This window comes from Prinia subflava, chromosome 9 (genome assembly GCF_021018805.1).
Source record: "Prinia subflava isolate CZ2003 ecotype Zambia chromosome 9, Cam_Psub_1.2, whole genome shotgun sequence".
Classification (NCBI taxonomy): domain Eukaryota; kingdom Metazoa; phylum Chordata; class Aves; order Passeriformes; family Cisticolidae; genus Prinia; species Prinia subflava.
Window position 1 is genome coordinate 19,931,220 of NC_086255.1, and position 17,159 is coordinate 19,948,378.

The 17,159-nt window shown below is 41.3% G+C and overlaps 1 protein-coding gene across 6 annotated transcripts in view; it reads right to left on the reverse strand.

Moving 5' to 3' along the window:
- Positions 1-240: 240 nt before the first annotated feature.
- Positions 241-17,159, reverse strand: part of USP54 (ubiquitin specific peptidase 54) — a 92,552-nt gene continuing 75,633 nt past the window's right edge. For 5 of the 6 annotated variants that reach the window (XM_063405840.1, XM_063405842.1, XM_063405844.1 and 2 more), the window contains exons 15-23: positions 16,777-16,916; positions 15,818-15,991; positions 12,715-12,834; positions 11,391-11,583; positions 7,699-9,152; positions 5,291-5,409; positions 4,033-4,173; positions 2,370-2,556; positions 241-1,658 (exon numbers count right to left, since the gene is read on the reverse strand). In XM_063405840.1, the coding sequence (XP_063261910.1) occupies positions 1,000-1,658; positions 2,370-2,556; positions 4,033-4,173; positions 5,291-5,409; positions 7,699-9,152; positions 11,391-11,583; positions 12,715-12,834; positions 15,818-15,991; positions 16,777-16,916 (3,187 nt within the window). In that variant the 3' untranslated portion in view covers positions 241-999. Of the gene's footprint in view, positions 1,659-2,369; positions 2,557-4,032; positions 4,174-5,290; positions 5,410-7,698; positions 9,153-11,390; positions 11,584-12,714; positions 12,835-15,817; positions 15,992-16,776; positions 16,917-17,159 lie in introns of those variants that run through there. The other variant, XM_063405845.1, reaches the window with a different exon arrangement.

Sequence of the window (17,159 nt, forward strand, 5' to 3'; positions counted from 1 at the left end):
GACACAATTATTGTCCATTATGAGGAGAAATTTAAGTGCTGAGTTGTGATGAAACACATCAAGTCCTGAGTTAAAATTAGGCATAACCTCCAATCTAAGTCTTTATTACATAAACTTTTTTATGAACTAGAATAAACAACTTATTAATCTTTGTTCATGTGTAAGAAAATTAATCCGCAGTTTCCAGCCAACTGAAGAGTAAAGCTAAACAGTAAAGAAAGCTCAAACCAGACAAGTAAATAGAACTATTTTCATAGATTTATTTGAAAAATACTTACAAAAGCAAGTATGCTTGACACTAAAATAGTTAAACTTATTCTGTGTTTACATTGGTGTAGTTAAGCGTGCAGCATTAACAGTCTTTTCTGTTTGAAGCATTAGTTTGCTTTAAAGAAGTGGAGAAAATTGGGGTTTACTGATGAACAATGTCTCCCTGTCACTTCCTCTGCAGCAATTACAGTTGTGATCTCTGTATGAGATCTCAGAACACTGAAAACTGTGCTTGCTTTACTAACTGCCACCTGCCAAGTGTAGATTTACTGGAACCTGGAAGGTGGGTCAGTTTTTTTCCCCTAGAAAGGAACAGGAGAGAGGAAAGAGAAGAAAACAAAAGGATTGGGGTTTTTTTGTGAAGAATTTACCAAAGCTACATTTAATGAAAAACAGTCCTTAAAAATGTCCTTTTGTTAGTCGCCATCTTCCTTCAAAACGTGTGCACACTTCTGAACTTACCCGTAAGCCAATTACCATTCCTACAGCACTTGTCTGCTAGGAGAGGCCAGGACTAGAATAGTTAAAATTCCCCATCCAGACAGCAGTTCAGTAGTGTCAGAAACGAAATACAGTGCAATTAGTTTCCACATACTGTACAGCTACATTTTAAGACAAAACTGGCACAGATACTGATTGAAAGAGTTTCCTGGCTCCATGCAATCCACACTCTGGCAATAACCACAGTCCACAGAGTGGAGTACTGGGACACATGGAGTGGATGCCATCTCACCAGCCATTATTCTGCATGGTGCCAGTAGCTGCTGCTGCTCGAGCCAGCATATTTCTGTGTGCCTCGGAAGCAGAGGAATAGGTCCCATCCATCCCATGCAGCGGCAGCATTCGCCTCCTGCCGGGCTGCGGGGTGTAGCTGCTCTCCCGCCAGTCCTCTTCCGGAGGCATATCCACTCTCCTTGGACCCGGGGGCTTCACGCAGGAGGGGGGCACAGGGCAACCCTGAGCAGCGCCGGGATTCCAAGAAGGCTCACGTGGTGTTCTTAAAGTGCTGTAGTCTGCGTTGGCCGGTAGTCTGCAGCCCATGGCGTGAGATTCATGCATGTGGTGCTGTGAGGGCTGCTGGAGGAAGCCTTCCTGGAAACCCTTGCCTGGCTGGCCAGCATGTTTCCCCCAGAGCATTGTTCGCTGATCTGGTAACGTGGTTGTTTGCCCAGCAGGATAACTCGTGTTCAGCAAGCGGCCAGAGACACTTGACGCTCCACCTCCTGAATGCAAATTGACATGAGGCTTTTGCCCCTGGGAAAGGGTGCCTTTGGGTACACAAGGGAGACTCCCATAGCTCAGTGCCACATCTGGGTAGTCTTCACCTTGGAAAGCTTCACCCCTGTCAGGCACAACCAGAAGTTTCTGGATGATGTTCTTCTGATCTCCTGAAAGAAATTTTTAAAAAAAGGTTTGCTTAGTTATAATTTTTGTTTCATCCTTTCTGAACTATCAGCTGTGGCCAGCAGGTGACAGAAGAAGAATGAAATCACTACTACGTCCAGTTACTGGCTGACATGCAATTCTGAATAAAAGCTAGCTGTACCTTTTCCAGCATTCATTTTCCTCACTGCATTTCCTCTCCTTATCCTACTGCAGCTGCTGTCATAGATTTCTTTACTAACCCCTTGTTTCATCATAAAGGAGTGCAACAAAGGATTCCAAGGCTGATAGATCAAATTGGCTTTGATGCTGTCACAGGAAAATAATTCTCATGCAGGAAGTAGTTATTCCTACTGACAAATGTGTGATTTGTGGGAATGAGTAACTTGTGGAAGTACTCTCATACATGGCAATAAGGTGATGGGTCTTACTGCTACCTCTACACTAAAGAAAACAACTCACAAAAATATTGATATGATCTTATATAAAGCCATCATAATGTTTCCATAAAGGTTATTGGCTTTGGTTATGCACGTTTAGCACAGAACCACAAAAAATTCTGAAGGGCAGAGAAGAAGAAATGTGATTTGTCCTTCCAGATTTCTGGAGGAATTCAGGCAGATGGTGAAACTCCATTATGAAAGACAAGAACTGAGGAGCTGTACTTCAGCAGTATTTCTGACCATGAAGAAGGATGAAAATCCTGTGATTATTACCTGACAGTTTACGTGCCTTGCCCACCATGCTGGGCATCAGTACATCATGGGGTGGGTGCTGCACCTGGTTTGGGTTGTGCTGGGGATCAAAGGGAAATACAGGAGGATCATGGGGGAAAGGAAGGGAAGTGGAGCTGGAAGAACGGTGGCTGGTGTCCACTGGCATTTTCCTCGTGTTTGGTGCTTCCTTTTATAAAATGAGAAAGGAGAAGAACAGAACATAAAATGATGAGTAAACACAGAGTTGGGTTGAAACAAGCAAAGGTGGTGTTGATCCAAGGGAGAAAGGGATGAGTCACTGGAACAAAAACATGCATCTGTATGCAAAAACAGACAGACAAATAAAAATTGCATCAATTCAGTAAGGCTCTTACTGAAGTGGTGGGCTACTTAGGATCATTGGACTGGAATTATACCAAAAAGAAAAAGCCAAAACAAACACAAACTACTCCTGGAGGTTTGGCTGACAAACTGAACACACCAAACAATGTCAGGCCAGTTAGCACTGGAAATGGTATGCTACACAAGCCATGAAATAGAGTATTGCTGATTCCTCCTTTCTATTTTCTAGCAGGCTTTACTAAAAGCTCTGATTCCAGACTGTGAACAGATTTACCCATCACAGTGGACACATTTACCTGTGCTGTACCATTTCCCTCTATTAGGAGATACCTACTCCAAAAAGCAGGGATGGCTGAATGGCACAACAACAAACCACCACAGAGCTGAGCACAGTGCCTTACTTGCAGAGTAATAACACACAACCATACTACTGGCTGCTTGTGTTGTGGGGATAGAAACCTTAGCAGAGAGAGGGTCTTGACAGCTAGAGGATTTTAATAGCTTCTGCCAGCACTTCCAGGTATGTCAGAGCCCTTAACTAAAGCATGCTGAGGAGCAAACTCTTCAAAGTCGACATATACTTAGTTTATGGGACACAGCAGAGGTGCAATTGAACCAACCTGTCTGATTTTGCAACTGAGGCTCTTCTACACCTGTTACACAGTTGGTTTCAAATAAAAGCTTAAGTAGAGCTGGCAAAAAATTCAGTCCAAGTTGAAATTTGACATTATATCTATGTTGCTAAACAATCTGCTAATGTTTTTTCTGACACATTTAAACTGCATCTAAGACTTAACAGAGAGGACAAAGGAAAGATCAATCCCCTTACTTTTAGTTATTTTGTGTATTTAACTGTCTGCACCAAGTCTTGAATTGCCTCCCGTTTAATGTTTACTTTTATTCTCTAAATGTGCTACTTGCTTAATAATAAACTCACAAGAGAGCAGAAACTTTCATGTTAGTACTGGTGGGTTTTTCTGAAATTACAGGTGTATCAGAAACTTTCTTGAAAATACTCTAAGTCAACTGAAAAAAAAAGTTTATACTGGTTGTTTCTGCATACTGGCAAGTAATGTGAGCTGACACACCTACCAGCTGCAGCAGCCACTACTCTGCAATGACAGCTGAAGAAGACAGCTTTGCTACTTATTTAGCAGTTCATTCTTCTTCCAAAGACAGAACAAAAAAGACAGGTTTTTATCATGGCTTATTATTGAGTTGTCTTCTGTCTTGTTTGTTAACTACTAAATGCAAACAGAGAAAACAGCAACCCTAGACACAGATGATAGCTCTTTGGAAAGCTGCACATCGTTCTACTTACAAAACTGTGAGAAGAGACCAAGGTCTCTTCTCTGTTTGAGATAACTGTCCCACTGAGGCTGCGAGCAATGCGACGGAAATTCTCGGCACTGTAGATTTCCTCCTCTTCTGGTTCCCTGCTATGTTCTCCGGTATAAGTGACCTGCAGACAATATCACACATTTCACACAAGGGTTTTCGTAACATCAATTCTGTACAGTAATTATAGGCAACAGATGAACAGAAATATAATGGAGCATACTTCAATGATATTTAATGACCTTTACTTCCCTGAAATCCTTCATTCAGGTACTACATTTTAAAACTTATGATAAATGGGGCTGTTTAGATCTGCTGATTAAAAATATTATTCCCTACAGTCTTTCTTCCCTTAGTAAATATACACGGATTGATTGATCTAAATGAGATACACTCTTTTGTAAGTATCTAAAGCCATGACAAAATGTCTTTAGTGCAATGAATCTACCTAAAGAACTGACTGCTGCTACAGGCATCACTGCCCCAGCTGCAGCTGACAGTCATTTTATGATAGAGAGCTTACAGTCTTCTCCTAACCAAAAAAAAAAAAAAAATCTACAATTATTTGATGAATGCTGGAAGCTTGTTGATCTTATGCTAGCAAGGGAAACGTTCACTCCATCTTCCCTTCCTTTTGTTCTATAAAAGAACAGACTTTGAGCTCCCTTTAACAAGTACAGAGATATTACAGGAAATGTCATTTCCCCTTGAAACTACTTTCATGTCTTCATATACAGGCAGTGATATGTAACTGCCAGTTATTTAAACAGTTTCTTCCCAGGAAAAATGAGAAAGAATCTTCTCCCACTCTGAGGTGACTAACTACCAACTGTAGCAAATACCAAATTATCATCCACTTTAAAAATATGTAGTGACACAGTGAAAAAAAAAAAAACAGCCTGTGCCCCTGCAAGTGGTAAAATGAAGAAGCAGTTATCATCAGTTGCGATGCAAGGGAATTCATGTCACTAAGTTCAAAGAGACTACATCCTAATATTTTCAGGAGTGTGTTCCTCCAAGCCAGAATTTTGATCATTTGACTGCATGCAAGCTGCATGTAGCAGGAGTCACTCATATTTTAGCTAGTTAATCCTGAGCTAGACTGCACTTAAAATTCTTTCTAACATTAATATCAATGACCCCAGTATCTTTTTCATAATGTACTTCACTTATCCTTTCTTTCTTTCTTGCACAGGGTGAGCCCTTCCCCCTCTAGGACACCTTGAGTCCCAAAATGTCACCTTGGAGACAGAAGAGACAGTGGATCCACACAGACTGCGCTCGATCTCCGCTGTTGGGGTTTTGGACAGACCCATGCCAGCTGTGGCAGGCAGCTTCCTCACACTCAGGTTCGCAGACACTGGGAAGGAAAACACTGATTAAATTCAACCCCGATTGCATGTCAGGACACATTTCTGACTACCTTAGGTCTGACTCCAGCAAAGACAGAGGGACAATATACACAGAACAAGAAGTCACAGATCCTTGGAACATGAATACATCGGCTAACACCCAACATTTCAAGGGGTGACAGTCTAACAGGATACTATGCCTATCTCCCTGGCCCTTCTGCAGGCTTCAGGGGAGCATTAATTGAACTGTTTAAGATTTAAATTATTTAACTGCACATCAACACTTGCCTGATACAGAGGTGAGATTGTTTAGAGGGCCCAAAAAGACAGAAAACCAACTACCAGAAGGAAGTTATCTAAAGTTACTTGCAATAAACAAGTCACCACCTGCTGCTTCCCATTCAATGCTACAGATTCTCAGGCATTTTGTGCTGGTTAAGTAGTTTAAAGTGTTATTTTTAACTAGGATTGCTACAATTACTTCACTTCAGTGCAATCCCCATCAACCAGTTACAATCCTAAAATTTCTCATAGAATAGACACATCAAGGGTCTAATTAAACCAGTCACAGGGAGTTCCTCTATAAAGGAAGCAAGGTGATAACAACACCTTTTCTGCATTGAGGTGGTTGCATCTGGAGAAGCAAGTCTTGGCTTGAACTGTGCTGTAAAGCCCCTCTAATGAAACAGAGGCATTTTCACTATGATTCTGAGTGCAAAGGTCTGACAAAACCAGTTGATACGGGTCTAAGTCTCATTAGCATTTGAAAATGAATAGGTAACCCATGTTAAAAGAACGAAAGAGCAGTCCTAGACGTAACTCAGGTGACTTTCATTCATCACAGTAGATGCACTGGTTCAAACTTTTCAGTTTTATACAGAATCTGTGGAACTTAGGAAGAAACAGCTGAAAGTTACAGCAAACCAGAAGATCTCAAATACAAACTTCACTTCAGAAGAATATCCATATCTCATATCATATATGTGGTGGGAAAACAGGTAAGAAAAGTCAGCATAAGAAATGGGTTGTGCAATGATAGAACTCAAAAAAATCCAGTTACCACTGAAGCAACTGGGCTTTAGGCTGGTAGATTTCCAGAAAGAACTTCCAAAATCAGTCAGCTAAGTAGGAACATGTAAGACCTTCTGATTCAAGCCCATGCAAGACAGTATCTGCAAAGCTGTGAAGTCAGATCCTGCCTAACTCTGAAAGTAAGCCAAAAGGACAACAATGGTAAATGGCTGCATTTCGATGTCTTAACTGGTCTGCGAGTGGACTGCAAGACACAAGAGTTCCAGAGAAAACTCAAGCTGTTGAACAAAAACCTGTTCAAGACTCTACTGCAGTACTCACTCTGGTCACAGCCAGGTCTGACATTGTCGGGAATGATGGAGGCTCCACCTCCACGGGTGCAGGGCAGGGGAAAATTTGTCTTGTGTATGCACTGCAATACATATCATATGTGTACAGCTATATCTGTGTCACTTTGGTACCCATCCAATTTCAGACTGCCTTGTATTTAACCAGAAAATTCATAGCTTTAATGCTATGACACAGATTATAAAGAAATTTCCTTCACTTGTGAAGCAGAGAAATAAGGTTGCCCTGTCTCAGGGAGGAGATCAGATCAGCTGAAGTGGAACCTGACTGCTGTCCTGAGACTCTAATTGAATGTCTCCAGCAACAGCTGGATGTCCTCACCAATGGAATCTGTTCATTTTCTTTCAGCACCAACTAATCCACAAGGTCCCATGGATCCCCATGTACCCTCAGTGCTGCTTTCACAAGTAATTTTCCAGAACTTAAAGCAGGCAGTCCTTAGCAAAACACAGGTTCAACTCTCAGATCTTGATAAACTTGTAAAAGCTGTTTCCCTCAACCAGATACAGACCAAATTCTCAACTACAACACAACCAGTCAAAATTCACTAATGTGGAGAACATTAACATCTGGCATAGAAACAGTTTAATAAATTCCAGAAGAGATGTAGGACTTTCAAACAGCAAAATTCATTAGCCTAGCAGCTCGCTCCCTGCTTGAAAACAGGATCAATTATTTCTATGTTACTCTTAACAGATGTTTGCCATGATCAACAGCTACTCTACAGCCACCCCAGGCAGTGCTATCACACTGCTTTCCCAAGTTAGCTGGAATGTTTTCAGAATCTACAACCTGCATTTTTCTGCATCTGTGCACAAATTAACACCCATTTAACTAAATCGACTAGAAAACACATCTTCACCTACGCTGGAGTACATAGGCAGGTCAACCAAGAAAAACAACTGCATCATTCTTACCTGATTGGTCAAATGGATACCTAGCACTGTCCTGTCTTCCCAAGAAAGGCCTAGTGGCCTGAGATGCCTGCAGACTAGTCTGATAGAGGGATTCCAGTTCTGAGAGCTCCTGCTCTGTGTCTTGATTCCACTGTGGATGCAGGTGTACTGGGATCCTGCTCAAGTCATCTCCAACTGCTCTCTGATCAGAAAGAAGTGGACTCCTCCCAGGTACAGGAAGCCATTCAGTATTCTTATTAGCCTTCTGAGAACTGTAATACCTAGTAACATTATTCACCCAACGGTCCACAGGCATAGAGGTAACCATGCTACTAGCAGCTCCATCATCCACCTCTTTCATTCCTCCATCATGACAGTGCCTTTCCACGTAGGGGACAGGGTCTGCTATATTCTGTGCACCTCTTCTACACAGTTCTTCACTATGAGAACAAAAACTCATAGAAGCAACATGTTGGGCACTAAAACCCTTCAAAGAAACTACCCCATCCCTAATATCCACAGCTGAGTGTAATTTTTCAGAAGACTGGTTTTTGTTTTCTTGGTTTTGATGGATTAGCTGTCTGTAACCGGAAGATGAATGGTTGATGAAAGATTTTTGTGTTAACTTTGGAGACTTCTCATCCTGACACACTGCAGTAATCCAGTCTTTTTCACGAGTACCTTTTCTCTGGGAGACTGCATGCATTTTCTGAAACTGCTCTGCCAAGGAGCGAACATGTCCCTTTGTACTAAAAGCCTCAGATTTACAACCATCTGCTGTGCCATATTCACCCTGTGAGGGTAATAAAATCTCCTGGCTGCTTGCTCTGTAGTGCTTATTTTTCTGCAAAGGATCCGAGGAGCACGGCTGTGTAGGGGATGGAGTTGCAGGGGTCATTGCATGATAGGCCCCTAAATGATCAATGCTGGGCCGCACTGGAGAGCTTGCAAGTTTGGAGCAAAGATTGTGCTGGCTGTCCTTTTCAGGAGATGCTGCTTGTGGCGGATGTGGACAGGGAAATAGTGTAGGCAAAGACCCAGAGTTTATTGTGTTAGCCTTGGATTGGTACGGAGGTGTGAGAACAGGCATTACGTTATGAACCTCTTCTAGCTTGCTGCTACTGCAGCGATCCCTATAGTCTTTTAGCCCTGTGGCTGTCGTGTCAGTGAATTCCCCACTCTTGTGGGCATCATTCTCAGTTCTTGCAGACCTCTCTGCCAACCCTTGCCTATAGGGAAAAGAGGGAACTTGGTCATGAAAATCAGCAGAAGCAGACTGGAAATTTGGAGAGATCCTGTTGGATGGATTGCTTTCAGAAGGGGGCAAGGAGGAAGACTCTGGATATAATGATGAGTGCAATTCATGGCAGGAAGCAGGTGGGTGGAAGAAAGAACTGGACCCAAATTCCACTTCTTTGTTGGGTTCCAGTGGTACCTCCTGGCTCAGCAGTACTTGGAGCGGGCCAGTCTGTTCACTAAAACACACAGAAGAGTAAATGATTAGCAGTAGTCATTGCTTACGTTTATTCCTAGGGTACACACCTTGCACGAGGTGACATACAGCTCAACATGCTTTGCTCACTACATTCTGATGAAGACTTTGCATTAATTCACTAGACACATTCATGTTAGTCCTTTGCTTCTAACTTTGTTTTCCTACTCTAACAATCTAATTGAATCCATTTCATATTTTTAGGAGTATTTTGCCACAAATTAGGCTCTATATGAAGTATTCTTGTACAGAACCAGAAGAATTTCAACCAGTACACTGAGTATGTGAGTAGGGATAACTGTAAGAAGAGTAAGAATAGCATTTATATAAAATAAAATAAGTGTTCTCAACAGTAACATCTTGGTTATCTTTTAAAATACTTTGGACATGTTTGTGATCTGATCATGAACTGACAGTATTTCTGTAAGGTCCTCTCTCTCCAGGCAACTTCATGAAGAATGACTTGACAAATGGAAGAACAGGTTGAAATGTTTCTCATATCATTTTTATATTCTCATTTTTTGAGATATTTACCCAAAATGTTAAATAAAGTTCAAGATAAATACATAACTATTATTCTGCAATAATTTGTATCTTAAGCATACTTCTAGAAAATAATGTTCGTTCTTTTATGTACCAATGCAAGACAGTTACATTCTTGGGTCATACATGTCCCTGGCATTTTTCTGCATTTAGTTAGCATTTTAATATACAGACAGAACAAACAGTACTAAGTCCACCACCTGTGAGAAAATGACAGGTTTCATCAGCTCCAGCAGAAAACTTAAGGCAACTGCAAAATTACTAATTTGTTTCCTCCTTAAGATGCATGGAATGAAAGTTATCATGAAGACCTAGTTAATGTGTGTAGCAACAGAATATTATTTGTGAAGAATTGCAAACTTTGTACTGTCTACAATGTTATTTAAATCAAAGCTGGAGTACAGAACTCTGACTATGAATAGGGTTTTTCTTTGACTGAAATATTAACATTAGGTTGGATATAACTTTTTGCAAAAGTAACTTTTCACAGAGCAGCAGTGAGTTTAGCATTAGCAAAACTAGTTAAGAAAGTGCCTTTCATTTTCTTAGAATCTGCCAAAATGCCTAATTTGAGCTCTGCATTTCTCCTGTAAGAGAGAATATAATGGACCCCTGACTGACAACAAGATCAGCTTTCATTACATGTAATTCAGGTACTGAAGGGAAAGAAAAGAACATTATGAATTACAGCCTGGCAGGTGTGCAAATTAACTGGGTTTGTATATAGCTGTACCCAGCATTTTACAGAAAGGAACAGAAAAATGATTCCCATCTGAGATTTTATCTAACCTTCTGGTAATATAACATGTAAGAAAGGGGAGAGGGGAAAAAAAGTAACAGTCCAAGAAATAGCCTAGAAATTGGATAGGGATGATCTAGTGCTAGGAGGGAATGGCATGGGAAGAAAGAAGGATTTAGCTGCATGCTAAAGAGGGTAGGAAGAAAGGATCAGTTATAGCAGAGTTAATTATGCTGTAGTTAAAGTCAGTATGGAAGAAGGAATCATGAAGAGACACTGAGGAGGGCTGGTAAGCCAGGCTACAGGATGCTGGGAAGCACAGAAAGAAAATGAAGAATGATGGAGTAGTCAAGGTGGGAGGATCAGGATCTGGATTCAAGAGTTGTACCAGTGCACCACTAGAGAAGTGGACTAGAAAGAAAAGATCAGTGTACTTGACAAGTTTTCAAACTACAGAGCACTAAACACACTGGCTGATGTTCCCAACATAAAAGCAACTATAGCAAAATTTTGACTGTAGTACAGTCTTTTACTGACTGAGTCCTGAAACTGCTCCCGATTGTAAACAATCACATTTCATCCTAACATATCCCCACTTTCTGTAGCCAGATTATTGTTTATTGTATTTTTTCCCCTTGGTGCACGAGACATCAATGCTGCCAGGCACCGACTGCTACAATTCTCTGTCACAGATCACAGCTTGAACACATGCACATTGGACTCTTCCGTAAAGACTGGGAGAAAGGGTGGTGGGGAGCGGGAAAATGGAGTTACAAAATGACTGTTTTCTAACAGGATTTAACCTAGAGAAGAAAAGAATGGGCGTAACACGGCAGGACTTGGACTGTCTGGGGAACACACACAGTTGGCTATTTCTCTCAGACTGCCCTGCTCAGAGGTGCAGCCCAGGCCCGTGCCCAGGCGAGGTGCTGGCACTACCTTGTAGACTGGGCCCCGGTGCCGCCCTGGGGTGGGTGGCAGGCCGGCGGAGGCAGCGGCTGCGGTGGCTGTTGGTGCTGCATGCGATCCTGGAGGCTCCGGGCTTTTCGGATACTGATCTGCAGCTTCTTATCGACTAGGGCTCTGCTGTGAGTGCTAGCGCTGGCATCATGCATGGCAAGTCTTAGTTTAGCTAAAATGCAAAAGAAAACATAGCAGAAAACAAACAGAAAAAAGGAATAAAATTGAAAAAGAAAAAAAAAAAGAAAAAAGATGCAGCAGGAACAAAAAACATGGATCATGCAAATACTGCCACAAAAGAATTTACAAGGATGCTATTGTTTCCATTAATGCACATTCAGCTTAGCCAGGTGTACAAACACATTAACTGAAACTAAACCAAAATAAAATAAAAACAATATCCTTATTTTGGCCCAATTTTTCATCCCTTCACACAGGCTCTTTCCAGCCCACTACAATGATGCTTCCTTCCATCATGTACTCTTCTCCTGCATTCTCCATACCTGTGACTCCCTTTGTGTGCAGGAATACCCATCTGGGATTTGAGATTCCTTGCCGGAATGAAAGCTAACAGAGCTGTCACCACAGCTGTATGCTGCACCCTTTATTCTGCAGTCCATAAAAGCAAATTTCTAAATGTAAACAGCACAGGAGCTACTCACCCTGTCTGCAGCCATTCTACACAGACAGAGGAGAGCATGGGGTGAGACAGCCAGCCAGTCATAATGGAAAAACACCAAAAATAAAATGAAGTCACAGAGCACACATTCTCAAAGGTCACAATGCATTTAAGCACTTCAATGTCCTAATGCTTTTTTTCTTTATGGAAGTACAGCATATTTCACTTCTGCTAATCCAGAAGATTCAAGAGTGGGCTACCATTTTCTTCCTATGCTACACCCTCCATGAAAAACAGGGGAGCTTAATGGCCTTTGTAATTTGGCCTGACGATGGGGAAAATCATGAGGACTGTGTGGCAAGGGGAACTACCTACCAGGTGCTTGCTGAAACATAGCAGTTAGCACCAAAAAAGGCACATCAGCACCCCAGTGCTCTTACTGCCTTAGCACTTGAGAGAACAACAACATGAATGCCAACATGAAAAAACAGAGATGAAGAGGAATAGGACAAAAACCCCCAAATGAGAATGCTTATAAAAATGAAAAATTCTGTCTACCTGCATGTTGCTAAAGAGCAGCTGGAGCCCCATACCTGACCACTTAATGTGATGTGGCATTTCCGACTCAGTTGTGTATTAGTGGACAGTCAAAGCGCAGTAGCTCAGGCGGTTAAGGTTACTTACATATAGCTTCGTTACAGAGAGCCAAAGCTGCAGCACAATCACCCTTCTGCTCCTGATTCAGCGACTCTTCAAAGATTGAGTCTGCCTCCTGCATCGACTTCTCAAAGCCATCACTCCTCCCTGCAAACGGGCAGCACCCTTCATTGTGGTTTCATTCAGTGCAGAACTCTCACTTACCCTCATGCCATTTGTGACCACCAAATCCTTCCACACACGGATTCTTGCAGAGGCTGTGCATATCCCAGACTGCACCACCTAACCTTCCCTAAGCAGAAGTACATCCTGAGCACCCTGATATGCTGGACATCCACATAGTAAAACAAGGTGAAACAGATTTTTTTCCCCTCAAATTTTCTTTAGTTGAGAGAGTTGTACTGGCTTATTCTACTATTCTCAATTCTTTAAATCAGTATAAAAGATGGTACAGACATATAACAGAGTCAGTTCAAACGACTTCTGACAAGAAGGAATTAAACTAAATTTAGAACCAAATCTACACCAAAATGCATCAGTAAAAGAAATAGAGCAGATTAGGGGTTTTTTGTTGTATGTTACGTTTCCTGACAAAATCCACGTGTCTCTTCTTCATCAATATGGAAACAAACTGAAACAACTAACATGTCTTGGAAAGCAAACTTGGAGTTGAGTGTGAACATAAATGCCTGCATGAGATACTTCTATAAATGAGTTTAGTGCATACACTTAACTGCTGTAAGTAACATACAGAATATAAATACCCAACAGTCCTGCAACTTGAAAAACGAGGTGGTGGAAGCTGAGAAGAAAGGACAACTGCCTAGAATTCCTTTTGCAACAATTTAGAAAACAGTGTTGGGGAAGAGAAGCATAAATCATTTTGAACACAAAAAAGAAACTGCATCCTGGCATCGTAACATCCATTTCTGAGAGGAATAAATGCCCAAACTATTTTGTGTCACCTGTTAGGCATTTTGTGTCATCTATCAGGCATGCAAATTATGCACTAAAATGTAAACATTCGAATAAGGCAGGGAAAACAAAATAAAACTTGATTTTTACTCTGTTTATGGGCGGATCTTTTTAATGGAACATCTCTGTCATTGTGGTAGAGAACGTGAGTAACCTTTATCAGCCAACAATAAATTATATTCTCTCAATCTGCATAACACATGCTGTGGCCTGACCTGCTCCCCAACACCATTGTGCACAGATGTAAATAAAAACTCTTTTTACCATAAACCCCAAAGAAAATGCCTTACAAGCTAGTACTGGAGAGAGAAGTGAGAGCTGTTAGAGCACTAAGTTAATCAAGCAGCACCTTCAGTTTCAAAGTCAAGGCAACTGAGGCTTGTAATCAAGGGCAGAATACTAAAGTTAGCTTTCTTTGCATGAATTTAGCAGTTGACTTGAGGGGAAAATGAGTCACAAGTGTTCTGGAGTTCTGCATACAAGCAAGCCTCCCAGGCAGTCCAGCAGCCTGTTAAGCTATTATAGCTCTGACTGGGGTGGGGAAAGAATTAAAAGGAATAAACAAAGACTTTCCTAGATCTCAAGTCAATGCATCTGAACTCCTCAAACATTCTACTAAATTCTTTTTTGATTAAACATTAGTCCAGTTTACTTTCCTTTCAACAAAGAAAAGCTAAGCAATCTTTGCTTCCATCAACTGATAGAATAGATCAAAAAGAGGGACAAAGTTTTGGAAAATATGCTATTTTCTTTCATGCAGGAGAAGCAGAGAAGACAACATGCTCAGCAACAGAGGTTTACTTTTCCATTTTTAAATCACTGGCATTTATGTTACAAAACTAAACACTATTACTAATAGAAAAATATATCCATCTACTCTGGTACATCAGAATTTTTCACCTGGTTACCAGCAGGCCATAGTAGGACTGTAAAGGATAACAGATAATCAGCAAAAATTATACAAACATTCCCAGTCAGACATGCTCATGGAGATCATATTGTTCAGCTGCTATTGGCAGTGTCATTCTGCCCACTGTAGGTCACAGAGCACAGTTGGGATTGTGTCCAGAACTGGAACCTGTTGTGGGCTGCCCCTCTCTTTCCTCTCCTTGAGCTGCAAACCAGCAACCTCAACCCTTTTCTACATCAGGTTGGAGGATGCAGCGTGGGGATGCCAGGAGGCCTGGCAGCACAGGATACCACAGTAGGATTGCCCTGATCATACATACAATTTGTTGGATCAGAACCCAGGTGTTCACCCTTCTTGGCTCTGCTCACCCTCCAACAATCCCCAGTTAAGTCTTCCAGCAGGTTTCCAGGTTCACTCTTGACTGGCTCAGTGCACTTTATCGCACCTTTCTGCTGAAATCTCTTACTAGCTGATGGAGACTCAGGACTAAAACAAAGGTATTACATGTGAATCCTGTCATGCTCCCTCTACTCTAGCTGCATCCTTCCAATTAAACCTGTTTTGCTGCCATCTCCTGCCAGAAAGATGAGGAGTCATGGAAAAGACAATCAAACTTAGTATTTGGTTTTCAATTTTTTTTTTAGTTCTTTTTCCCTAAGAAAGATAGGCAACCTAAACCCAGCTCAGATTTTCAATTAGATCCAGCCAGAGTACCTGTCCCTGTACCTGTGCTGTGGGTGCACAGCCAGGCAGGGAGAAAGACTGGAAAGCACAAGGGCAGGAACAAGCAGCATTGCTTAGGGCTGCAAAGGTACTAAAATCAAGCAGAAACTGAGCAATGGCTTATGTGAACCACCTCTGCTGCGGGTGGAGCTGAGGTGCCTGAAAGGTACAAACAGCCTTGCTCATTCCAAGACACTGGTTAAAGGCTAACAGCTAAATCTAGGTATCAATACTGTTAACTTAAGTGTATATCACTGCAAAATGGAAAAATGCAAATATATTATTAAGAATATCTCCACATTACTCTGATTTCTTGTTTAAGAAGAAATTTGGTCAAAATACCAAGCGGCTTTTCAACTTTTTACAGGTTTGAAATGGACCATATTTCACTACCTGAAAAACTGTAATGGGGGAGTGGATGCGGAGAGAGACACACACACAATTAAAACAGGAAATTACATTCAAAGGTTCAAAAAACTTCAGCACTACCATCTTGCACAACATACTGCATTCAAAGGTTACCCTGATTCTGCAGTTCATCCAGATCCATGAACCTGCTGGGACGGGGATTAAAGCCCATGGCTGCCTCCATCTCCTTTTCTCTTTTTCTGCGTAGCTCTTGCTCATGTGCTCTCCTTGCCACCTCTTCTTGCAATTCATCCAGCTCACTCTTTAAAGGAACAAAGATGTCTCCACCTCCAAAACAAACAAACAAAGCAACCAAACGTTTTTAATAGCTACATCTCTTAAAGTATCCTTTAAAAGACAAGGAAATAGTACTGGAGAATAAAATTAACATTAGGTAATAACAGTCAGAGACCATAGAATTGTAGAACATAAATTTTGTTTTGTTAAATTTTAATAGTTATAAAACCGTACCTAATACAGCAGTGCTTCAAGCTCCCCTACAGCACAACCCATGGATTCACTGAGTCATGAAAACAGCATACAGAACAGAGGAGAAACATCGGAAGAAATAACCCTAAGCTGATGATGAAATCTTGAGGCTTCTTAATGTGTTTATAATTTGTAAATAATGCTATGTCAAACTCGCCAGATCACTAGCTTGTGGAAGTTAAATGGATTCCAAGTGAGATGTTCTTCATCTAACTGCCTAAAGTGGATGAAAATGGGAGGAAGATAAAGCACCTCAATATCCTACACAACAGTAATCCATCAGTTTTCATTCTCAGTTCAACTATTACTGGTATTCAGAAAGTGTCTCTCCTGTTGCCTTTCCCTTCTCTCTCTGCAATGAAGTATTTGCTTAGAATGATATATAAGCAGAAAAGCTTAGCCTCAGCCCAAACAGCTTGTAAAAAAATATTCACAGTTCTGACATTTCTCGTAAAACTGTTAAGGTTCTTTAAAGTTGCACTGCCTTTCCTTATAATTTCCCTGTGAACATAAACATCCAGAAAGTAAAGAACAACTCTGATACACTTTACCTTGCATAACCACCCCTACAAAGCGTATCTTACCATTTCCCATGGTGTGTGGGCTGTTTGTCCAGCTCCCAATCGATGAAGCTGACTCCACTTCCAGGATGCTGCTACTGTGAGACTTTGGGATGTGACGCCAAGCAGGAACAAATGCACTTCCTCGCTTCACATGAACATCCCTCCAAGAAGAGAGAGATTATAGTTTACCATTTGACAAATCTCTCTAGGAGAAATTGTATCTACCTTTTTTGTATCCAAAACAAACATATACTTGTATTTCAATTTAATTTTAAAGGAAGTCTACCATAAGAAAATCTCGGGAGAAACAGGGGAAGAGTAACTTAACAAGGAGGACAGTCATTCTATTCTCCTCCAAAAGATTATGCCATTCATATTAAAACAGTGGTCCAGGAGTTGTTCAG